Source organism: Vigna umbellata, chromosome 5 (assembly GCF_029865625.1).
Source record: "Vigna umbellata cultivar VRB3 chromosome 5, Vumbellata_1.0, whole genome shotgun sequence".
Taxonomy (NCBI): Eukaryota; Viridiplantae; Streptophyta; class Magnoliopsida; order Fabales; family Fabaceae; genus Vigna; species Vigna umbellata.
In genome coordinates this window covers 30,092,903-30,118,231 of record NC_142169.1, presented here as the reverse complement: position 1 = coordinate 30,118,231, position 25,329 = coordinate 30,092,903, and the positions used below count along the sequence as shown (strand labels likewise).

At 35.1% G+C, this 25,329-nt stretch overlaps 1 protein-coding gene and 1 pseudogene across 2 annotated transcripts in view; both read right to left on the bottom strand.

Annotated features, from left to right (window-relative positions):
• Positions 1 to 4,779: 4,779 nt before the first annotated feature.
• On the bottom strand, positions 4,780 to 5,847 carry LOC124845112 (syntaxin-121 pseudogene; annotated as a pseudogene).
• Positions 5,848 to 8,313: 2,466 nt separating this feature from the next.
• The window catches only part of LOC124838442 (Tetratricopeptide repeat (TPR)-like superfamily protein), a 30,442-nt gene continuing 13,426 nt past the window's right edge, over positions 8,314 to 25,329 (bottom strand). The window contains exons 18-27 of one of the 2 annotated variants that reach the window (XM_088115994.1): positions 23,009 to 23,119; positions 22,790 to 22,914; positions 21,484 to 21,666; positions 21,268 to 21,378; positions 17,347 to 17,511; positions 17,116 to 17,274; positions 16,672 to 16,905; positions 14,831 to 14,998; positions 9,573 to 9,685; positions 8,314 to 9,451 (exon numbers count right to left, since the gene is read on the bottom strand). In XM_088115994.1, the coding sequence (XP_087972120.1) occupies positions 8,905 to 9,451; positions 9,573 to 9,685; positions 14,831 to 14,998; positions 16,672 to 16,905; positions 17,116 to 17,274; positions 17,347 to 17,511; positions 21,268 to 21,378; positions 21,484 to 21,666; positions 22,790 to 22,914; positions 23,009 to 23,119 (1,916 nt within the window). In that variant the 3' untranslated portion in view covers positions 8,314 to 8,904. Of the gene's footprint in view, positions 9,452 to 9,572; positions 9,686 to 14,317; positions 14,480 to 14,830; positions 14,999 to 16,671; positions 16,906 to 17,115; positions 17,275 to 17,346; positions 17,512 to 21,267; positions 21,379 to 21,483; positions 21,667 to 22,789; positions 22,915 to 23,008; positions 23,120 to 25,329 lie in introns of those variants that run through there. The other variant, XM_088115995.1, reaches the window with a different exon arrangement.

Sequence of the window (25,329 nt, the reverse complement as noted above, 5' to 3'; positions counted from 1 at the left end):
ACTAAATCACTAAAATTTATTAATTTTGTGAAAAATTATTACATAGGATTATATCAAGTAATACGTGTGATTGGTCCAAGTGTACATGTTAATCTTTGGATTTTAAGTTTGAGCTCTACGTATAAAATGACTCTGACTATAGAAAAGTTACCACTGCATCATGTCAGGAATGTTCCAACTTTAAATAACTCTTTAATTCGTCCTAAGGGTTTGGATAACCATTCAAGATTGATTAATTTAACCACTAAAGCATAAGAAAATTTTAATGAATAGACTTGTACAACACAATATATATTACACCAAACAAAGTCATGATATATAATATATTATATATACATAAATATTAACATCAGCCCTATGATATTGATTTTTAGTAACTAGAGAATAAACCAGGTTTATTAATAAAAGACATTTATTACACTTATATTTCTAATGTATATAATAAATGACTATTTTTTTTATAAAATATTATCACTTTTAATCTTTAAATTAACTTTAAAAATGGTGGTATAGCAAAACTATATGTGTTATTTTCTTAGCTGGTGGGGTTATTTCATTTCATTATATATGTGCCCATATTCACACTGCTTTTGATTTTATTGTATTTACCAAATTTACCTTATTTTTCCATTTAAAAAAAGTTTGAAATCATTTAAATTTTTCATACATCAAGTGTAAAATTAAAAACAAAGTAACATATATTTATTTTAATTTACATAAAAACAAAATTAATTATTTATACTTTCATTGTGATAAATAATATTATATTTAATTAATACAATTTAAGAAAAACGCATTGACAATATAAAATAATTTGATATCATCATTCTATCAAATATTACCCTAATAAAATGGTTGAATTTTGTAAGAGCCTATAAAATTAATAAAGGGGCTTTGAGCCTTATGTGAGGCAGTCAGGCCCATCAGATCAAAGACACATGACTTTAGTAGGAGTCTTTCTCCTAAGTCAGCTTTCCACTTTGCAAACTTTTTTTTTTCTCTCTAAAAAAACTCATCTGCTAAATATTGCTCTGCCTTCTCTCTAAAATACCACCCTGTTGAACCGTTCAATTTTTGAATAGGTGGTGCTCAAACGTTCACCGCGTCAAGGGCGTAACGGACCGAACAGGTTCTACTTCAAATTTGTGGTAATTTCTAGCCTAAAAAGCTAATTCTATCACCATTGGGTGATTTATAGGGTGTCTTTGAATTTTGCTGTAAGGAGCATTATTTAGATCATCCCTGTCAAGTAAACTGTGAAGTTTTTCAGGTAAGGGGAGCTAATTATTTTTGTATGAATTTATTTTATACAAATATATGCAGGTTGAATGTTGAACTGGTGTGTTATTGTGAAGCTGTTCTACGATGTTAATTTTTATTGGATAATTATAACTGAGACTGTGGAATTGTGCTTAAATAATTTATGTTTTGGTGTTGAACTGGTACATGTGGCAATTATGTTTGTAAGTGTCTATGTTGAAATTAATCTGTTTTGGTTGAAATTGTTCTGGTTGGAGGGTTTAGGAGTAAGGGCTCTGTGATAGCATGTATATGGGCAGGTACTGTTTAAGTTACTGTAAGGGGAAGGGTGATATATATAATTGGGTATTTGATGTCTAGAACACTGTAGGACAATTTTAATAACTTAGATAATTAAATCATAACTTCTTAAAAGCCTTTCTTTGTTGGTAGGATAGAGGGAACTTAAAAACCTGAGTTGGCACATCCCTGATCATAGAGCAGCCCTGGCCTGGTCCAGTACGTTGTGACTAGTCACATGTGCTAGCGCCGAAGGTGGATGCATTCAGACATCTGAACCCTCCCCGGTGACCAATTGGGAGAAAGTAAGATCTCTACTATGATAAAAATTAGACAAGTAGTTTACCAAATAAGAACCATGATATATATATATATATATATATATATTTCATAACATTTATTAATATATATATATATATATATATATATATATATATGTATGTATATACATACATATGTATGTATAATACATACATATGTATGTATATACATGTATATATGTATATATATATACATGTATATATATATACATGTATATATATATATATATGAACGTAAAATGGTGCATGGAGGGGATTTCATTCATTTTTCTTCTTCTGTTTGGATTGATTGATGTTGTTTGACTTCCAGGATGTATGTATGGTGTTGTTGAGTGGTTGTAAAGCATATGAATGTGAACTACAATGATGTAATTGAGTATGAAGTGGACATCTCAGGGTGAGATGATTGAAAGTGATGTATGGGGTGTTGTGGTTGTTCTGTATAACTGTATGGAGCTTTGAACTGGTATGTCTATCCCTACACTCGAAGCACTGTTTATGCTCAAATAGAGGAGAGCAGTGTAAGTGGTGAGAGTAGAGGGAGGTTCTCATCTATAGTCTTAGAGTTTAGACATAGACAGATGGGGGATTTACCTTGCATAGTGTTGGGGAGTGCTAACTGAACTACGCAAGTGCAAAGACGACCAATAGTTCAACAGTTATACCAATCCGGATGAGTCGTGTGAGTGGTTGAGTCATGGTTTAAAGTGGTATGCCTTGATTGTTCTTTATATGTAGCTAAGCATGATGATATTTATTGATTGAACTATATGATTACTGCTTGTTTATCTAGCTCACCCTTGCTTCTTTGTTGTGTGCTGCTTGTGTATGTTTTCCTTTGCGATGATCATCCACTTGGATGGAAGCAAATGTTGTTGAGGAGGTTCCCTTGGAGCAAGAGTTGGAGGATGCCCATGATGCGGTATAGTATTTTTAGGATTTCTAAATTTAAGTTGGTGTTATTTTGAAGTACCGAACTACTATTTTACTCTAAACTGTTTAAGTTTTAAGTTCTGTACGTCTAAGTTATATGATTGTGGTGGTTACTATATATATTTGGGATGCCACAAATTTTACATTAATTATATTGAAAGTCAAATTTTTTTATTATTTACAGATTGAGAGTATAATTTTTTTAACAGTGGAAAACCATTTAACTCTTTTAAAAATTAAACTGGAAAAATTATGAAAACTTTGAATGTTTTAAATGTTGAGAACTTCACGTTATAAAACCTAAAGGTAAGTGTTTGTTTTCCTTATCCACACGCTACATCATTGAGAGCGACTACTAAATTAGATGAATTTTTCATATAAAGTAAAGTTAAAAATAATTATCTTCTCTCTTGCATCTTGTCTTTTCTCGCTATTATAATTTTTTTTTATTTTGTAAGATTGTTTTTTCGATTTTGTATAAAAGTTCACAAAAATAAATGTATGTACATTTTCTGGTAAATTTTGTAAAGTTCTGCAAATGTTTTATAAAAAAAAATCTCACCAAATATGAAAATTTCTAGTATTGTCTAATTTTTAACTTTTTATTTTACTTAAACGTGGAAAAAAATTTATCGTCAGCTTAATTTTAATGTTCTTATTAATGCTTTTCTAACTATTTTTTTCAATGTATTCGTTAAACATAATGATCATTTTATATACAAGCTATTAAAAAAACTTTTATCAGTCAAATTATTCATCCACGTACTTTCATTTTATGATAAAAACAAAACCTATTTTTATCATTTTTTGAGTATATGAAAAAGGAAAGTAAAGTTCGATGGTTTTAATTTTTATTAAGGAAAACGAAATAAGAAATATTTAAAAATAAAACAAAGTAAGAAGAGTTTTAATTTTTTATATGAGACATTTTTTATTTTAATTTTTTAATCTCAAGAATGAAATTGAAAAATTAAATAAAGAAATAAATAAGGAAACGAGTACGAATAAACATAATAGAGTGATTAATTGGTAGCTTATATCATAATTAAACTAATCCCACGTGCCAATTTATCCCTAGGAGATAAAAGTAGCAGGTATATATATTCACATCATGGAAATTTCGGTATTTTTTTTTTGCTTTATTAAAAAGGAATTGGAATTAAAACTCAAATAACTTATAATTTGATTAATTTGATTAATTTGATTATACGATAAAATTTTAACTCATAATTACCAAACTAGGAATTCTTACGATAAAAGTTATGGATTAAATATTTTTTGGTTCATTCGCCTTTTAATTTTTCTGTTTTATTTTATTATTATTGTTATTAGTTTTATTAACATTTTTCCTATTTAAAGATAAAAATATGCCTAAAATGATGTTTGTAGTGATGGAATTATGATATCATCCCAGGTCAGGTAAAAACGTGATCTTAAGTCAATAAATAATGGAGGATGTATTTTTTTATAAACTAAATTAACATGAAAATACAAATTATTCAATTTGTTTTTAGTTCTAAAATAATAGTATAACTACAACATTAATATCTTAAATATAAAAAGATTTGTTATATAAAATAAAATAAGATCTTATTTGAATTTAAAATAAAAGCATACTAAAAAAAATAATTTATAAAATTTAATTTAACTTTTTAAAAGTTATAGAAAATCTTATAATTGAAAAAAAATATGATTCAATTTAAAATTGAATTTTAAAACAATAATATATTTACATATCAATCTTTCTTTTTAATGTGTTAAATAAATATAAATGTGTATCATCTTATTATTATAAGAAAACTAATATAAAAATAATAATATATATATATATATTAAATTTAATATACATATTTTCGTACTCCATTTTAAAAAGATATATATATACATTGACTATGTCAAACTACCTACCACCTAACTATATCTTAAAAGAAAAAAAAAATGATGACTGGAAAAATAAAGTTCCTAAATCTACTCAACAGAAGTTACAGAATAAACAACATTTTTGGTGTCGCTGATGGCAGCAGATGTAGAATTAACCTTTGGTGAAGTTGTAGAGTTGCTTCCACCTTGTAACTTGATATTGATCCCAAAACATAAAATGTTGAATGGTAATTAGGTTAAGTTGTTGTAGGTTGTATTACTTTCGCCATGGTCTGACAAAAAAGAGCACGACGAACAACACAATTGCCAGAAGAAGGATAATAGCACAGTAGCCCCATTTACGGTGTTTTTTTTGCTCCTTCCTTGCAGTTTCCAGATTCTGAGTCCCATTCCTGACGAAGGAGTTTGTTCTTGCGACCTGGCTCTCTATGTCATCCAATTGCTCCCCTTGAGATTGAATCAGCACTGCCATGTCAAGGAACACCTGGTGCAACTCCTTCAGATTCCTCTCTAACTCTTTCATCCCATTATGCCTCTCTTTTATTTCATTAATACTCTCCTCAATTCTTCCTCTACCCTCCTCAATCGCTCTTTCTACTAAATTCTCACTCTCACCGGAAGAGATCAAGAGGTCCAGGGTTTCGTCGTCGGGATTTTTGCCCGTCACGGTGAAATATTGGCGCTGGACGGTCTCACGGTGTTCTGCATTTATCTGCTCACGGAGTTTATTGAAGCCGTCCAAGGAGTCCTTCAGCTTCTTCCTCAGGGAGAACACCAAGGAGGTTCGGGACCGGTCGGAGGACGAACCCGGTCCACAACCAGGGAGGCTCCGGTTGTCGGCGTTGGCTCGTTCAAGCGTCTCCAACTTGAACCTGATGACCTTCGCGGTCTCCAGAGCAAGTGCCACGTCAGCTTCCATGGCGAAGCGATGGTCCTTCACGGCTTTACCATTGTGAAGGGTCTTGCCTTGTTCGTGAGACCTCTTCAGATTCTGCTTCAACCGCTCCACCTCGTTCAGCTCTTCCGTTATTGCTTCCACGTTGCCGAAGTACGTGGCCAGGCTCGTTGCTCCATCGTCGTCGTCGCAGCCTGCCATCTCGATGACACTGTGAGCCGACGATGGCGGAAGTCGGTTGCTGCGGCAGGGGGAGGTGGTGGACAACAAGTCGTGCATTATTGTTTCACGTGAGCGATTTCGTGATTTCACTTTAAATGAAGTTCAGAAAGTGTTATGATAAAAAGAGAATTGAGAAAGAAAGAGTTTATGATAATTAATAAGAAGAAAATATATAAGATTGGAGAAGAAGATAAAGGAAATAGATAATTAAAATTGGGTTACATTAGATCAAATAGATGGCAGATATTTCTGTTTTTATTTGTTTTTTCCTTTTGAAATAATAACAGATATAATCTGATTTATTTTGAAAAGGTTTGACGGCAATAAAGCATATTACAATAATACATATGAAAATATCTGAAAAATTCAATTTCATCTTTTAGATAAATATTGTCATAACTTTTAAATTCAAAAGTTACTTTGAGAGAAAAGATATTAATGTAAATCCAAATTCACCTATTATTATTTTTAAATTGTAATGTGTTTTTGTTCAAATTTATATGATTAAACTTGTTTTATATCTTCCCATTTATTTATTTTGTTAACTTAATAAGAGTACGAATTTTAAAAATAATAGTTTGTGCCATCATTTACATTATTTTATTTATTTATAAGGGAAAATTTGAAGTTATGGGCCAATTAAAGAGTATGCAGTATCACAAAGAAGATACGCAAAATAACAGAGTAAAAATAATAAATAATTTTTGTATTGTTATGACAATATTATTAATATTATTTATTTCTTTTCTCTTCCTTTTTTATTTATTAAGCATGTGAAGCAGTCTTTTTCACTTATTATCTATTTCTATTTTTTTTTCTTTCTTAAATCTTTTTCCTATATTTTATCTAATACAAAGAACCTTAAAAATCAGGTGTGATGTATCAAATTAATGGATATTTTTTACATGATATGAATAACCATACACATGATTTGTGTAGATGGTGGACTTCAAAGTGAAAATAATTAATAGGTATGTTTTAGATGTCATATGGTAAACATGTAATATTTAGTTTAAATGCAATAGAAAAAATATATATAAGAAGAAAATAAAAATAAAGGTAGTTTATAATAAAAGAGATAAAAGTAATATTTTTTATTATAATATTATTTTATTTTATTTTCATTTATCATACAACTTTTATAATAGATGAGATACCTTCTAACATGAAAAAAAAATGGCCAAATTATGAAACTATGGTGACTTTAACCCACATTTCACTTATTTCGATTGGAAAAAACCACTGCAGAACTTTTCTTTCTGCATTTCACCTCACTGAGCATAGGGTAGAAGATCACCTGCCATGCATAATATTGCATTAATGAACAGCAATAAAAGCTAAACTAAAACAACAACAAAATTAATTGTTCTACTAAAAAAGCACATTTTTTCTTTTATATGTAACATTTCTATGTACATTTGTGACTGATTTAAGTGAGTCTTATTTCCTATTTTTATTGTGAATTTTGCATAAATGCTATCTAGTGATAAAAATACACGTTGCTGATATTTGTCAAATATAAATAATTGAATTCATTCTGATTGTTTAATCTTTCATGTCATCTCTTCTTACCAACAAATAACATACGAAAAGAAATGTCAAATAATAAATTAGTAATATCCTCCCTATACATTTATCAATATTTGAATTTTTTGCTATAATAAACCACCCATAACATATACACGTAACGTATTACTATTTTTAATTAAAAAAAATTGAACTCCAATATTAGAGAGTTTACAGTAACTCCTGCACTGCTTATAAATAAAGTCACCTTTCACATACTTTTTATCTATTCTTCCCATTCTTTTATGTGCCATAAAAAGTCTATCATTTTTTTTGTCATCCTTCTTATTTTCAAATGAAGGGATCGTCTATGATGTGAATTATGTAAGAAATATATGAAACATTCAGTTATTTAAATCGAAATTATAATCATTCAATATTCATGCATTTTATCAAAAAAAAAAGATCCTCTAACTCATTCTTTTACTATTCAACTATATCAATTTTGTAAACTTTATCGCACAACTTCTTTACAAGTTTTATTATGGTATTTTTTTAATTTTCTCACATTATACCAATTCATTAAATATATAACAATGTCGAAGCGTTAAAGAAAAAGAATTATAATTAAAACATCAAAACCTCTTTTTTGTGAAAAGTTAAGAAACGATGTCATTTCTAATATATTGGTAATACGTTAACATGTCATTATTCATTAAAAGAATCGGTAAATTAAAAAATATGATGCTAAAACACTCAATTATGTTGAATAAAAAAAGTAATGCATTATAGAAGCGGGAGATTTGTTCAAATTTAAATGATGATGATGATGATAAAGTAGAGACTACCTTTTGCAAAATGATATGATGGTTGGCTTTTTATTTTTCAACTCCAACAGGGGAAACCTAGTTCCCACTCAAACTCATGAGTAATGCAATTAACCTCATCAACTGAGTTCAGTTTAAAGCCAATACGCTACGAAACTTGTGTTAACACTTAATAAAAGAAATAATGCCATTATAAAAATAAAATGCCATATCCTCTAAATATTGGAATAATTTTGTTACAGTTTAGTAAAGGCTTCCAGTCTTACAACTTTGCAAGACTCAAACTAAGCAATCTGAGCTGCTTGGATGATATGTAGAAAAATGAGAAAGAATAATTGCCCTTAACTTCCATTTAGTACGCTGAAAACATTTGGTGCAATGCAAGTGTAACCAATTCTTGAGCTGGTGACGGGTTACCCCCCTACAGGGATAAGGGACTTAAAACTGTGTCCACTCTGCAATTCTATCCATCCATACTTAACCGCGGGGCATGCAAAAAATTGTTAAGGCTTCGTAAAAACACTTTCTTTTTTTCTCAAACTTGGCCAGTACAAATACGCCAGCCAACCTGATCGATGAATTGTAGGTTGCCACCGTCCTTATTTGTTCGGATAAAAAAGTTGATTTCACCACTTTATCCACCAAACTTTTACACTGCTCCTAGTGCCTAAAGACATTTTAACAATACATGGAAATGTATATAATATATGTACAGCCCCGGCTACAACTCATCTAGATTCTAGCATGAGATAAACATACAGCAAAAACATTTACAAACTTCTCAAATGGACTGGAGCACGGTAAGATAGTATTTATACCCCTGGCACTGGCCTGAATGCTGCCTCTTTTCATCACTATCTCCCTGTCCATTGGATGGAAGTTTCCAATTCAAAACGTAATTTGACAGGTCATATGTTCCAGGAGAGAATACACAGATCTGAAGAGGAATTTCTACCGAGGACATAGCCTCAATGTGGAGATGGGTTGAGCTTGATCCAGACCAAATATATGAGGAGGCACTTTCCAATGATAGTGCTTTTCCTGGTTGGGTTTCAAGAGCATTTGAGGCGACTTTGAGTTCATTCACTGGGGCGATATCGTGCCATCCTGCTTGGTTATCGGTAGTTGCAGATTGAACCACATTTACATTGTTTATCTGTCCACTATTACCCGCTGAATCTAAGGTGTCAATGCGTACAAAAGTAGTGGCACCAGATGAATTGTGAATATGCATCTTCATATTTATTTCACAGAATGATGCAGAGAAGTCATGATGCATGGTTTGAGGTCCATCCACTAGCCATGAAATGGGACCCGTGCTAGCAGTACTAACAGAAGACAGAAATGTATTAAGATAATGCCACTAAAGGACTAGTAAATAACACACATGGATATTTAAAATTTATTATGAAGTCAAAATTAGAAGCATTATGTGTGGAAGAAACATACCTGAAATGGCACGCGTGATGGGACATTACAGACGAAGAAGTGGAGAAACCAGGATCGTCGCTACTCCTAAATGGCCGATAGATTAATACAAAATCCACAGTATTTAAGTCACCCTGAGCATACAAACAGATGAAGCTCGTATCAGTAAAAGGAGATAAAAACAATAAAGAGTGTCAAGACTTTTGTTACAGTCAATAGTAAATGTCCTATGACACTGGCAAACAAATTTGTCCTTTAAACTTTCAAATTCCTAAAACCTACAACCTAAGCATGTTGCAGTAAGTGACATAAAAAAAAAAAATCTTATATTTGTACTGATATTCAATTTGAAATATATATCTTCCTAGTTAGTTAACCAACAAAAAAAAAGTTAAATGTAGTAAAATATGAAAAATAGATAAAAATGTTCTCTTAGCTATTGAAATTGATACTCGTTTTGTCCTACTTGTTGAGGCCTCACTATGATCAAATAGGATGACAAAACATGTATGAACTATGAAAAATAATTAAAACAAAAAAGGGTAAGGAAGCAAAGAAACTATTAGTGCAGTAGCACGACCCTATCCTTGTGCATATCAGATATGCCAGTACCATTGAAGCAACCACGGGCTGAGAATGGAAGAAGATAAATATAACCCAATGTAAATTTATGGGTGTGAAATAATAGAGAAGATTAGGAGAAATCTCCCTTATGTGTTTAGCATACACATAGGGTAGTTTATTTATAATGTAAGATAAGGGTTAAACCCTAAATACATTATAAATAAACTACCCTATGTGTATGCTAAACACATAAGGGAGATTTCTCCTAATCTTCTCTATTATTTCACATGGTATCTAGAGCACAGGAATAGTTTCAGTCAACTCCACGGTCTCCGGCACCCATCACTGCCGCTGTCACTGCCGTCGCCGCTGCCGCCGTCGCCGCCGCCGGAGTTCCAGAATCGACCGGCAACCACACCATCGGAATCGTCTCGGCCGAGCGACCACCGTCGTACGAAGATCGCGGCGAACGGACCTCCCACGCGCCTCCACGCGCCGCCGCAAGAGTCGCCGTTGCCGCCGCGCGTGCCGGCGCGTCGCCGGAGCTTTCCGCCGCCGATCAGCACCGCCGTGATCGCCTCCTCGCCCTCTTTCTGGATCTGTGGTCGTTGCGTCAATCGGAGCACTTTGGATTTTTAGGGTTTCTCCCTCTCCATGGCTGCCCAACTTGATGATCGGAGTCGGTCTCGCCAACTAGGTAAAGGACGTCCAAAATGTGACCATTGTGGCAAACTAGGCCACAAAATTGATAGATGTTATGCGCTTCATGGACGTCCTCCTCGACCTATAGCAATGACTAATTCTGATCCACCTCCCCGATCACCGTCTGCAGACCATCCTACTTCATCAAATACCATAAATAACCCTGTACTCTTTCAGGAATTTCTCAGATGGTATGAGGACCGTCAGCACTCTAGTTCCACTACATCTGCTTCTGTTATACGCACAGGTACCCCTTTTGTTGGTCTGACTCACTCTCTCGGATCTTGGGTCCTTGACTCAGGCGCCACCGATCATATCACTGGTAACAAGTCCTTGTTTTCCTCCTTGTCATGTCCGGGTAATTTACCCTCGGTAACAATGGCTGATGGGTCTAGAGTCTCATCTCATGGTATTGGTACTGTTCATATTTTTCCGTCCATATCCATTGATAATGTACTTTATGTCCCTGGGTCTCCTTTTAACTTATTGTCCGTAAGTCGTCTAACTCGTTCCCTTAATTGTGTTATTTCATTTACCAAAGATTCTGTTTGGTTGCAGGACCGGAGTTCGAAACACATGATTGGCACAGGATGTGAGTCTCATGGCCTATATCATCTCAGCCCTTCTCCACATGCTGGCGTAATCATGGAGTCACCATCCCTTCTTCATGCTCAGTTAGGTCATCCAAGTCTTGCCAAACTGCAGCAACTTGTTCCGAGTCTGTCGAAATTATCAAGTTTGTCGTGTGAGTCTTGTCAGTTAGGTAAACATACTCGTAGTTCCTTTCCTCGTAGTGTTTCACAAAGAGCATCATCCCCCTTTTCATTGGTTCATTCTGATATTTGGGGCCCTAGTCGTGTCAAGTCAACTTTCGGATTTCAGTATTTTGTTACCTTTATTGATGACTATTCCAGATGTACTTGGTTGTTTCTCATGAAGAATCGTTCTGAGTTGTTTTCTATTTTTCAATCTTTTTTCAATGAAATAAAAACTCAGTTTGGGGTTTCTATTCGCACTTTACGCAGTGATAATGGCCGTGAATACCTTTCTCAACCGTTTAAACAGTTTATGGCTTCTCATGGCATTCTTCACCAAACCTCATGTGCTTATACCCCTCAACAAAATGGGGTGGCTGAGCGCAAGAATAGACACCTTATTGAAACAACTCGTACACTTCTTATTCATGGTCAAGTACCCTCACGTTTTTGGGGTGATGCAGTTCTCACAGCATGTTATCTTATCAACCGCATGCCATCTTCCGTCCTAGATAACAAAATCCCTCATTCTATCTTATTTCCTCAAGACCCTCTGCATCCATTACCTCTTCGAGTTTTTGGGTCTACATGTTTTGTTCATGATTTTAGTCCTGGTCTTGATAAGTTATCTCCTAGGTCTCACAAATGTGTCTTCTTAGGATTTCCACGGTCACAAAAGGGCTATAAGTGTTTTTCCCCTTCCCTCAATCGTCATTTTATCTCTGCTGATGTCACTTTTGATGAGTCTTCTTTTTACTTTTCACATCTATCTTCTAGTTCTGTACCTCTCCCTGTTACTGTTGATATTCCTCTTATATGTGATCCTCCTGGTGATGCTCCACCCATTTTGTCTTCTCCTTCTTTAGACTCTCATTTACCACAGGATCATCCTTCACCTCCACCCCTTCAGGTTTATAGTCGCCGTAATCGTCTCCCTCATGACTCACTTCCGGTGCCGCCTCATGTGTCTCCTCCGGCTCCAGCAACTGAGTCTGACTTGCCTATTGCCCTCCGTAAAGGTATACGCTCTACCCGTAACCTTTCCCCCCATTATACTGTTCTTAGTTACCACAGATTATCTCCATCTTTTTACACTTGTCTCTCATCCATTTCTTTTGTGTCACTTCCTAAATCTGTGGGTGATGCCTTAACTCATCCTGGCTGGCGTCAAGCTATGCTGGATGAATTAAGTGCTTTACAGAAAAGTGGAACTTGGGAGCTTGTCCAATTACCATCTGGAAAGTCTGTTGTTGGTTGCAGGTGGGTGTATGCTGTCAAGGTTGGCCCTGATAGCACAATTGATCGTCTGAAAGCTCGACTGGTTGCCAAAGGCTACACACAGATTTTTGGTTTGGATTATGGTGATACTTTTTCTCCAGTGGCAAAAATGACCTCTGTTCGCCTATTCATTGCCATGGCCGCTCTTCGACAATGGCCTCTTTACCAACTTGATGTCAAAAATGCTTTCCTAAATGGTGATTTGCATGAAGAAATTTATATGGAGCAACCGCCTGGCTTTGTTGCTCAGGGGGAGTCATCTGGATTGGTATGTCGTCTTCGCAAATCCTTATATGGCCTAAAACAATCTCCTCGGGCCTGGTTTGGTAAATTCAGTTGTGTTGTTCAACAATTTGGTATGTCTCGCAGTGAAGCGGACCATTCAGTGTTCTATCGCCACTCAAGTGCTGGATGTATTTACTTAATAGTGTATGTCGATGATATTGTTCTCACAGGAAGTGACTATCTCGGCATCTCTCAGATGAAACAACACCTTTGTCATCATTTTCAAACCAAAGATCTTGGCAAACTCCGGTACTTTTTGGGTATTGAAGTAGCACAATCCAATGATGGTATTGTCATATCTCAGAGGAAGTATGCATTAGACATCTTGGAGGAAACAGGGTTAATGAACTGTAAATCTGTTGAGACACCTATGGATCCTAACATCAAACTCCTACCAAATCAGGGGGAGTCTTTCTCAGATCCTGAACGGTACAAAAGATTAGTTGGTAAACTAAACTATCTTACTGTTACTCGTCCTGACATTTCCTTCGCAGTTAGTGTGGTGAGTCAATTTCTAAACTCCCCATGTGAAGACCATTGGGATGCAGTTGTTCGCATACTGAAGTATATTAAAGGATCACCTGGAAAAGGTTTGCTATATGGCCCTAACAACGATACAAAAATCGTTTGCTATTCAGATGCTGATTGGGCTGGTTCCCCTTCTGATAGGAGGTCTACTTCTGGATATTGTGTCTCTATTGGTGGCAACCTGATATCTTGGAAAAGTAAGAAGCAAAGTGTTGTGGCAAGGTCCAGCGCAGAAGCAGAATATAGAGCTATGGCATCTGCTACTTGCGAGCTTGTGTGGCTTAAACAATTACTTAGTGAATTGAAATTTGGAGATGTCACTCGCATGACACTTATATGTGATAATCAAGCTGCTCTCCATATTAGCTCTAACCCTGTCTTCCATGAGAGAACCAAGCACATTGAAGTTGATTGTCATTTTATTAGAGAAAAAATCATATCCGGAGATATCAAGACTGAGTTCGTTAACTCAAGCAACCAGTTGGCAGACATATTCACCAAGTCCTTACGAGGACCAAGAATTGACTATCTTTGTAACAAGCTTGGAACATATGATTTATATGCTCCAGCTTGAGGGGGAGTGTTAGATGTTAAGTTGTGTGTTTATGTTAATTGGGCTTAGCCCATTCTGTATTTAGGGTTTAACCCTTATCTTACATTATAAATAAACTACCCTATAGGATGACAAAACATGTATGAACTATGAAAAATAATTAAAACAAAAAAGGGTAAGGAAGCAAAGAAACTATTAGTGCAGTAGCACGACCCTATCCTTGTGCATATCAGATATGCCAGTACCATTGAAGCAACCACGGGCTGAGAATGGAAGAAGATAAATATAACCCAATGTAAATTTATGGGCAAGGAAAATCACTTTAAATATGCATGTTATTTAAAAGAATATGGTAATAGAAAAAGTGTATGAGCTTGAGCAGCTGGAAAATATGCAGAGAATATCACTTTACTCTGGCTTAGTTAGGGTATAAAAAAGATATATAATAAAATACATTTTAAGTCTTGGTTAAGAATTATTTTGATACCATAATCTGCTTTCTACCCTCCGACTTTCACCAGCACAATCAAGCATAGCCAAAAAGATATGGAATTCAAATTACAAAAACGATACATCTTGGTTGGACTTATCGTGAAAACAAAATAAACATCTACCTTGTATGAAACTTCCTGCTGCAATCTTTCATAATGGTGGAAATTGACCAAAGGTGCACTGTTTACGTCATAAACTATATCCTTTATGCTTTCGGGTACCAATCTTGCATCACTTTTGACAGGGGATGTAGACACGTCATCCCCAAATGTCGAAAGCCTACTTGATTTCTGAGGGCAAGGGATAACATAATTCAGCAACCTTAATAATCACACATACACGAACATACAGATTTCAACTAGTAACAACATTTTGTACAAGCATATAAACAGAGGATACATGATAGAATAATACTGCTAACATAATCTGGAGAGTTAGAACTACCCACACGTGAGTTGGGAAAATATAAACAGGGTTTTATAAAAAAATTCGTTTGCATGAAGTTAAAATCAAGTTTGGACATAAAAGCATGATTGAGTCGAAGTGAAAAATGTAGCTTTTATGCTAGGTTGAGCAATTCATATTAGGTTTGAATACTAACTTGCATTTGAAATAAAAGTTTTCATACATAAATCACTTCAAACAAAATCAATTTTGTTAAATCAAGATCATCCAAAGTCAAGTTTGCAAGGACACTCTTTCAGATAAAATCAAGTGAAAACAGGCAAGGTCAGATAACTAGGCATTTGAACATGCAGATTCTAAAATATTACGATGCGTACCATCCCTAAATATCTATATCAAAATTTTCCATCTTATCAATCATTCTACTCTTTTAATGGCTATTTTTGCATTAAAGATCAATTTCGTATTCTCTTTGCCACTACTTATCCATCACAAAAAAAAAATCTACAATAATGTATGAAACAACATAGTTATAGGTATAAAACATTTGTGTTCACTTGTGAGGATGGATTTAAGGGAGAGTAAGTAGATGGATTTGATGGTAAAGTTTTTGTGTTTCTTTTAAGGGATTTGGAGATGAAAACGAGAAGATTTAAGGGTGAAGTTTAAGTATGTAAAAGATTTGATGGATGTGATAGAATAAAAAAAATGTTTTAGTAGGTTAAAATGTAAGATTACTTTTTTGTCCGTATAGTTATTATTATTATTATTAGTATTACATATTCTTTTTATTATTAATATTATTACTATTTATTATTATTATTTAATAATAATATTATTTATTATATATATAATAAATGTAGAACACATTAACTTCAAAAGGAGATTTGATTCCCAAATATAGTGAACCAACCTAGAATCGGTTCCATCAAGTCATGGAATAGGTTATGGAACCGATTCCAACCTACCACAAAAATCTTCCCCTCTCACCAAAAACCCTTCTCCTTGCCTCTCACAAACCCATGGACATGCAGAGAACAAAACACAGGAATCTCCTGGCAAGTCCAAAAAGCAGCCTGTAATGTGAAATTATATGTAATTGTATGGGGTAATTCTGTAAAAACATCCATCATCTACCGCTTCACTAGCAAATCTCCTCTCCACAGCAAGGATAGTATATCTCACCCATCCCGCAAATAGTTGCCACACTCATGTGCAAATCCTCATATAGGAACACACGAATCACTCGCAATTCCTTCCACTGTTACAGTAACAGTAAATACAAGGAAGCGAATACAGCCTTAGGTCTCAAAAGCTGCAGAATATATATAACAAAATAACCACTAAGAAGCTTCATATTGTTCAACATTTTGTTTTAAGACATGGCTTTGGAATTACCCCCATAAATTATATGTTTAACGTATACATCATTGATAAAATATTTATATTAAACCATTTTTTTACAATTTAATAGAATCCCTCAAATGAAACCCAATTTCATAACAAAAAAATCATGTTAAAACGATGAATCACAAATATCAAATCCTATAGCACAAACCTTTAGTGTAAAGAAACATGATATCGCTTGACCAGCCATCAATGATTGTAAAGGAAAAATACTATCCGGAGCTTCAACTGATGAGATTTCCCATTGATGACCAACTGATGACAACTGACAAACTTGGAAACTTTCTGAGCTAGTCTTATTAACAACATCCAATCGAACAAGAAATTCTTCCAATCTTGATCGGAAAGGACAGATTTGAAATGAGACATCCAATGATGGTAACACCTACAACCACCAAAATTTGGTACTTGAGAATTAACGAGAGCTATGTCATGCATGCAACTGATTCATTTTTTCTAAATTCATAACTCAGCATAAAACACAATCATTCAATAAAATTTTCTAGCCACCAAAAAAGAAAAAAAAATGATTACAATATAAAGAAAATAAAACCAATGAAGCCCAAAAGTTTCCTTCAATATTCATTATACTAACCTGCACATTGTAATGCAAGCGAAGAGTGCGATACTTTATGATACTTGATACATCTCCTATCTCATAATATATGCTCATGCAAAGAGATATATCACCTGGAACAGCAGCCCTAAACCAAAGAGGCCACAAGAAGGGTGTTTCACCTTGAACTGATGTACCCTGAAATGAAGTGTAAATCATGTCATCAAGAAGTCAACAGGAGCCAAATTAGAATGACATGACAATACTGACCTCTGGAAACAAAAAAACTGTGTCAGTAGTGATATTAGGATTATCATGCATAACACTTTGTACTGAATCTGTCTTCTTCCTTAAACACGCAGGAAACTCCGACATCATATTTTCCTGCTTCCCAATTATAAGGAACCTAGGATGACTTATCTTCATCTTCAGATTCTGCCAAAACCACAAATGAGAAAATGTATAAAGAAAAAAACAGTATGCAAGAAAAAGGAGGAAGAAAGAAAAATCTGAAGTTCAACCCAATACAAGGTCGTGCTAACAAGGAAACTAGTAAAAGAACATTTAAAGCATCTTACTAAAATGCATTCAATATCCTTATATAATAGCAGGTATTGAATAGTTTGTGTTTTCAAAATAATAAATGTTCCTTTTATTAAATACTTTTCTCTCATTAGCATATTATATATATACACATATTTTAAAAGTAATTGCTATATAAATATTGGCTTAAATATATTTATAGTCCTTCTATCATAGTACTTTTTATTATTATTTTGGTTTCTTATTGTGTTTTTCAAGTTCTGCTCCCTCACTGTTTTAAAATACCTAACTTCAATCATCATTATCTTGCTTCCACATAGGATAGAATGTGTAAATGAAATGTCACACCACTGTAACATCATCACCACCTATGATAATGACAGACCATAGCTTTTGAAAATGGAGACCCGAAACATTTAAAACAATAGCTTTCAAGGATCATGCATGCATATCCCATATTGGGTCTGCAGAAACCTCTCTTATGGATGTTCTAACAATGTTGAAAGGACAAAGTAAAAAGTGAGGTTTATTTCTTTCTGTAACATTCTGAAAAAACAATGCTGAAAGGACAAAGTAAAAAGTGAGGTTTATTTCTTTCTGTAACATTCTGAAAAATCTTGAGTATGTTGATAAAATGAGGCTAACCAATCTTAAAAGGTAGTTTAAATCATGGATTAACTATGTTTTTGGTTCCTAAACTATAATGCAATTTTGGTTTTCGTTCCTATCTCAAACTTTGATCATCTTAGGTCCCTATACTTAAGAAATGCATGGATGCAGTCATTTTCACCCAATGACGTTAACTGTTTTTTGACATGACAAACGACAAATCACACTGGATGCAATCCACATGTTCTCCTCCTGTCAACCTCTTAAAAGGTCATCATGTTTCGCTGTTTGTCAGCCAAAAAAAAGTTAATAGTGTTAAACAAGGAGAACTATAATCATGCATTTCTTAAGTATGGGGACTTAACAGGATCAAAGTTTTAGATAGGAACAAATACTCAAATCACGTTATAATTTAGGGACCAAAAACATAGTTATCCGTTAAACCATTGAAGTATGAATATCAGAGAAAAACTTTGGTGTTGAATCCCTTAGAACAAGAAATCTCAAAATGACAACGGGGATGCTAATCAATTATGTCATACAAAAGAACAAAATGAGGTCTGCAGGAGCTTCCTTATTGATCAGATCCAAGTTGCCAATTGATGAGGTTAGTTCCATAAGCTTCATAATCAATTAAAGCTGGACAGCAAATTCATTAGATCCATTCAACCGGTTTTTGAGTTCAGATATGTCAGTCTAAGTGATTAGGATTATGTTGCTAATTGATTATTGTTTCCTTTTAATGTTGAACTAACTGATTAGCAGCTGAAAAATACTAAAGAGCTCTAGACTCAATTTTGCAAGAGAAACAACAGACTACCCATCAGGGACACTGATAGGTACCCAGAATTTATTACTTTCACAAACAACTCCAAGACAGGTTCTTGGATGAGCTTGCAAAGAGAGCAGACAGTTTGGTCTGCACTAGAATGTAGAACACACACCACCAGATCTTTTGAGAGGACCTGTCTGTCCCTTCCCTTTGTCTAACCAAAAACTCAAAAACTAAAGAAAACAACCCCCAAACAGACTTTATAATAGTCTGACACACAACAAACCCTCCACAGAGACAGTTATAACTGTTTGTCCCTCTTATTCCTTCTAACATATACTTTCCCCCCTGAACCTATCAATACCCCCTCCATGAAGTTTCACCATGTCCGCAAGGTGAAAAAGCAGGAATCTCAGTATTGATGGCTGTAGGAGCTTCCCAACTGTTTTCAATTTGGAAATTCTTTATGAATGCAGACAGCAGATTCCCCTAACTCCTGAATTTCCTCTTCCAAAACAAGCAGCATATGGAGCTGTGTATTTTTGTAAGTATGATTAGGCCCAAACTTCTCATCAAACCTGAAGCATAAGCCCTCTTTTATCTTATCTTGCAATTCTCCTTGGGACAATTTTCTAAACAGTGCCCCTCTTTGTTGAGTCCCATCATGAGAACTATTGATAGTGCTCACACAGTCACTGCTCTCTCCACTTCCTTTGTTGGAGTTGGTACAACCCACTGAATTTCCCCCTTCCTTTGAGTAATTACGAGTAGGTGGCAACTATTTGTAGGTGTTACTTTGAAGCTGCACAGTGAGAGATTCCCCCTTGGTGGTGACTCTAACCTCTTCTTCCACCATTTGAGCCTTCATCATTAACTCAGCAAGATTCTTGGGCTCATACAACTTAACCTCAACCTTTATTTCTTCGTTCAAACCATTCAAGAAAATGCCAATCAAATAATCTTGTTATATACCTTTCAAGAACCCCGTATATTGTTCAACCTATTCAATATATTCTCCCAGCTGCCCAGTTTGGCGAAGTCCAATCAAGACTTCAAAAGGATTTTGAAGCATTGTTGGCTGAAACTGTCGAACAACCGCCCCCTTGCCTCCCATGTGAGATTGGGATTGCAGGTTTCCCACCATTGAAACCAATTCAGGGCTTTCCCCTCCAAAGCAACCATAATGGCCCTCATCCTCTCCTCCTCATTGACTTCTTTCAACCGGAAATACCTCTCCAACCTGTTAGTCCAGCCATAAGCCTCATCTCCTGCAAAAACAAGAATATGAAACTTCCTCCATTTTGCCAAAGTCATGCCTGAACCTCCTCCTTCATTATTTGGACTGCCGTAACTACCTCCCTTGGCAACAGAAGCACTATCCTCTGTATGTTTATCAGAGGATGCTAATAATTCTACCACCACTGTCAGCCCCTTAATCATCTCCTCCAATCTTTGGAACCGTCTTTCACTCTCGTGTTCCTATTCTTGCTCTATTCTCTCCAGCCAATCCAATCTTGACTCTATTCTCGTATTCACCATGCCCTACAACCCCCACAGCACCAGAAAAATGGCTCTGAATACCAATGATAGGTACCCAGAATTTATTACTTCCACAAAGAACTCCAAGACAGGTTCTTTGATGATCTTGCAAAGAGACCAGACAGTTTGATCTGCACTAGAATGTAAAACACACACAACACCAGGTCTTTTGAGAGGACATGTCTCTCCCTTCCCTTTGTCTAACAAAAAACTCAAAAACTAAAGAAAACAACCCCCAAACAGACTTTATAATAGTCTGACACAACAACAAACCCACCACACAGACAGTTATAACTGTCTGTCTCTCTTATTCCTTCTAACATATACTTTCCCCCTGAACCAACCAGAGACAGTGTTGTTTGGTATTGAAATCATGTTGACCAACATGTATTAAAACAGAAAGGAAAATGACAGAAATGAGAAAACAGGTCTGAAAAGAGAAAAGGAAAGTTTATGAACTTCAAGAAAAGAAACGGAGGAAAGAAGTATTTAATAATAGGGCTTGAATCATCCTTTTTTAATTGTTATAATTGTTTAAGCACCGTACTTATTCTTCTATATTATTTATGCTCATTCTCATTAAGCATACTTATTTGTGCAATTTTCTCATTAAAAGTACATCACACTCATTACGCATCTTGATAATCACATGGAAGTTTATGATTGAAATTATTTACGAAGTTTTCTTAAACAAGCTGCGATGGATTCCTCAATTCCAAACATGGTACCTTAACAGGAAACTCCGATGGATTCCTCAATTCCAAAACAAGCTGCCGTAAATCTCCAGCATATGCCTTTCCAGGTAAAGGGTGGATGGAACCCTGAAGCTTCGGTATGCTCTGGGATTTTGGAAAGGAAAAAACTGTTTTAGTCCAAACTTAGAGACTGTGAGATTCATGTGAAAAGAAGACAATAATGATAAATTGAAGGATAAAAGCATGCACCTTAATCACCATAAATTTAAATTTCTCATTTGGAAGGTGCTTTGTTTTCCTTCTTTTTAAAATATTCTTCTTTGGTTGACCCATCTCAAAGTTGTAAAAGCCCACAATTGTCCCAGACAGTTTCCACCTAACACCAATAATTTCAAGAGTACCCTCTTCCCTGGGAGTAGCTGATAGTTGGATCTGGAAAACAAGTACTACACGATGCTAAATTTCCAAAAATGATAACTTAAAAATAGAACATACACATAAAAAATGAACACATAATTGTATAAAAAGATAGCTGCATATAGCAGAAAAGGAGATGGAAATTCACAGTAATTTCAATGTATTATGCATGAATGTTGAAGACTCATGAAAAAGGAAATTCAACGGGAAAAGAAACATGTCCTGGGCAGTTAGGTCTCTCCCAAAAGTCCCAGACTAGCCTCTCCTTAGACCCCATATAAACAAATCACGTTTTCTCTACCCTCCCTACTGCAAGCTCAGCAGTTAGTTACACAGTGCAGATTGTTTTCCCTTTGCTCTCAACACAAAACCCCTAAATTGCACCCCATTCGTTTTTTAGTGAATGAGCCTTAGTTATATTTGGACTAACAAGGGCAAAATAGGAAAAATCATGACATTCTCTTATGTGCATTGTCAGGCAGCTACATTCTAAAAGAATAGTCTGCTTGATGATTTTGGAGTGTTAAGGGTGTCTTTCCAACTTGGAGCAATTTCTCAAGATACATTTTGAAGGTTTGGAGGGAGAGAGAAATAATGATAGAACTCTGTGCAGTATGCCAGTTGTTGTTCACGTGCACATTTTCAAGAGTTTTCTATTCTCATACTTCTTTTCTGTTCACTTCTCACACAATTTCTAAAAAATAATCGGTTTTAAAAGTCAGAAATTAACATCCCAATAGACAATCACTACAAGTAGGATTACCTGTTTTTAATCCATTCAACCTAAATTTTAAACTCAAATTTCACAATAAAAGGGAAAAAAAAAATAGAACACCATTTTTTCTCTTTCTAATTAATATTTTAGTCAGCTGAATTCTTAAGGTAGACAATTTGAACAGAAAAGATATACATCATCTGAGAGCTTCATTTTCACCTTGCCAAAAGGAACATTTATCTTCATCTTCCACGACAGAAGTCTAAGGCCATTCTACTTAAGCTTCAATTTAATTGGAGATATGCACAAAATTAAGATGGAAAATAAAATTCTCAATTTCCCGTAATGCAACACAATTTGCATAATTTTAGTAAGAGAAGATCTCCCATGCTATAATTTGTGTCTGAAACAAAACAAACTCACCATGGTTGTTTCACCACCTCCTAGTAAGAAATCAACCTCAGAAACCATAAATGAGGAATTGTCAGAGCTCATATTTCTAAAGTGGTCAACCTTATTATCTTTCTCCATACTTGACTCATTTTCATCTGTAGTACACATAACAAAGTATTACTAACGAGTAAATATAAAAAATAATAAATAAATAAATGGTAGAAGATATAACAGATATTCATAGCTTACTTGATATCACTTCATCAGTACTGGCAGAATACTTGCATACAAGTGTAACACTAGATATGGGAATTGAGATTTGCAGAGGATTTTTAAATTCAATAGTCACCTTCACAGCTTCTGCAAATGGGTGCAAAAAAATAGACGATGCACCAATAATACATCAGGGAGGGAAAAGTCAACCTATTGTTCCGATTCCTTAACTTTAAAAAGACATTACAGACATCCAATTTTTAAAAAATATACTCTTCATACTCATATATTTTACACTAATATAAGCAGGATTTTACACAAGAAAGTCCAACCCTCATCAAATTTTCAAATTAATTTCAAGTAAAAATCAGTCACTTCATAAACTGGGAGTTCAATCCAATTAAACTAATGGAATTGGTGGAGCTGCTTGCTTAAATGCATCCTATCTTCTATAATACAGGTAGGATGATGAAATATGGGAATTATTTCAAGTTTTAACATATGATTACAACGTATACATGCCAAAAGCACTGGGTATTATTGCAACTACTTTTGCCAATAGTTAAAATACTAAGATTTGCAACACTTCAGGTGACCTTGTTCCATTCCTGATGGTCTAATGCAGACCACAGGGTTTTTAAAAACTAAAAATCATTTAAGTCACAATAGAATAAAACCTGACCATGTTTGTGGCTTAAAATTGGGACTCCCAAAAAAATTAATGTCTACTTGATTCAACTTGCTTTGAATAAATCATTTTTTTAGTTAGTTTCCTAAGCTTTCAGGAAAAAAACTATTACTAAAGATGTATATGTTAGGTTCTTTTAGGCAAAGAGCCGTAACAGATAATTCTCCCTTCTCACAACACTCAAACAATAACCAGAAATTAAATGTATGAGTATTTCATTAATTCTGTAAAGTATGTCAAACAGAATGACAAGTAAGAATCCCAAGGAAGCCTCCCTTCCTCCACTGGAAAATGTCCAGTCTAATTTCCCAGAGTAAAATATTCATAAAAAAAACCCCTCTCCACTTATTCTACTACTATTTATACTATCTTGCCCCTCTAACAAACTTCTAACAGACTTTCCCTCTTAACTTCCTTTCCCGCCTTTATTTCTCCTAACATACACTTTTATTCCTCTATCAATACCCCCCTCCATCTCAGCAACCTTGTCCTCAAGGTTGAAATCCGGAAACTGGTGCTTGATGTACCGTTCCTCTTCCCAAGTTGCTCCTTCTACTCCACCCTCCTGCCACTGGATCAGAACTTGGGACACCTTTTCTCCTTGTTGATCTTTGTCTCGCCTCTGCAATACCTTCAAAGGTCTGTATAATGGACCTTGCACCTGTAATTCTTCCGGCAATTCTCCTTCCACCTTATTCTCCCCTACAGCTTTCTTCAATTGTGACACATGAAAGATCGGGTGTATTCTGGCTGTTTCTGGCAGCTGCAATTTAAAAGCCACTGGACCCACTTGTTTTTCAACCAAGAAAGGTCCGTAATAACGAGCAGACAGTTTGGGATGCAACTTGGTTGGCATTGACACTTGTCTATGGGGCCTTATCTTAAGGAAGACCCAATCTCCTTCTTTCACACTAGACTCCTTCCTCTTTCTATTCGCATACTGCACCATCCGTTCTTGCGCTCTAGCCAAATGATGTTGCAATTGCTTGAGAGCTTCATCTCTCGTTTGTAAGTCCTGTGCCACCGCTTCTACCACCGTTTCTCCTGGAATGAATCTGTTTAGTGTAGGTGGGGCTCTGCCATAAACCGTCTCAAAAGGAGTGCATTTTGCTGCTCCTTGATAGCTGGTATTATACCAGTATTCAGCCCATGCTAACACGGTGTTCCATGCCTTCGGTTGTTCTGAACAGAAACACCGTAAATAGGTCTCCAATATCCTATTCAATACCTCAGTTTGGCCATCCGTTTCCGGATGGTAGGCAGTACTCATTCTCAATTTGGTGCCCTGAATTCGAAACAGCTCCTTCCAAAAAATGCTAATGAAGAGAGGATCCCGGTCACTAACAATTGATACGGGTATCCCGTGCAATCGCACCACCTCTCTTACGAAAATTTCTGCAATTACCTTTGCTGTATAAGGATGCTTGATGGGGATAAAGTGCCCATATTTGCTCAACCTGTCCACCACCACCAGTATCGTGTCGAACCCCTGAGATTTTGGCAATTTAACCACAAAATCCATACTTACTTCTTCCCATATTGCCTTGGGGATTGGCAATGGTTGTAGAAGCCCCTGGGGAGATGATGCCATATATTTGTGTTGCTGACAGATCAAACAAGCAGCTACATAATCGGTCACCCTCTTCTTCATACCCCTCCAGTGAAAAGC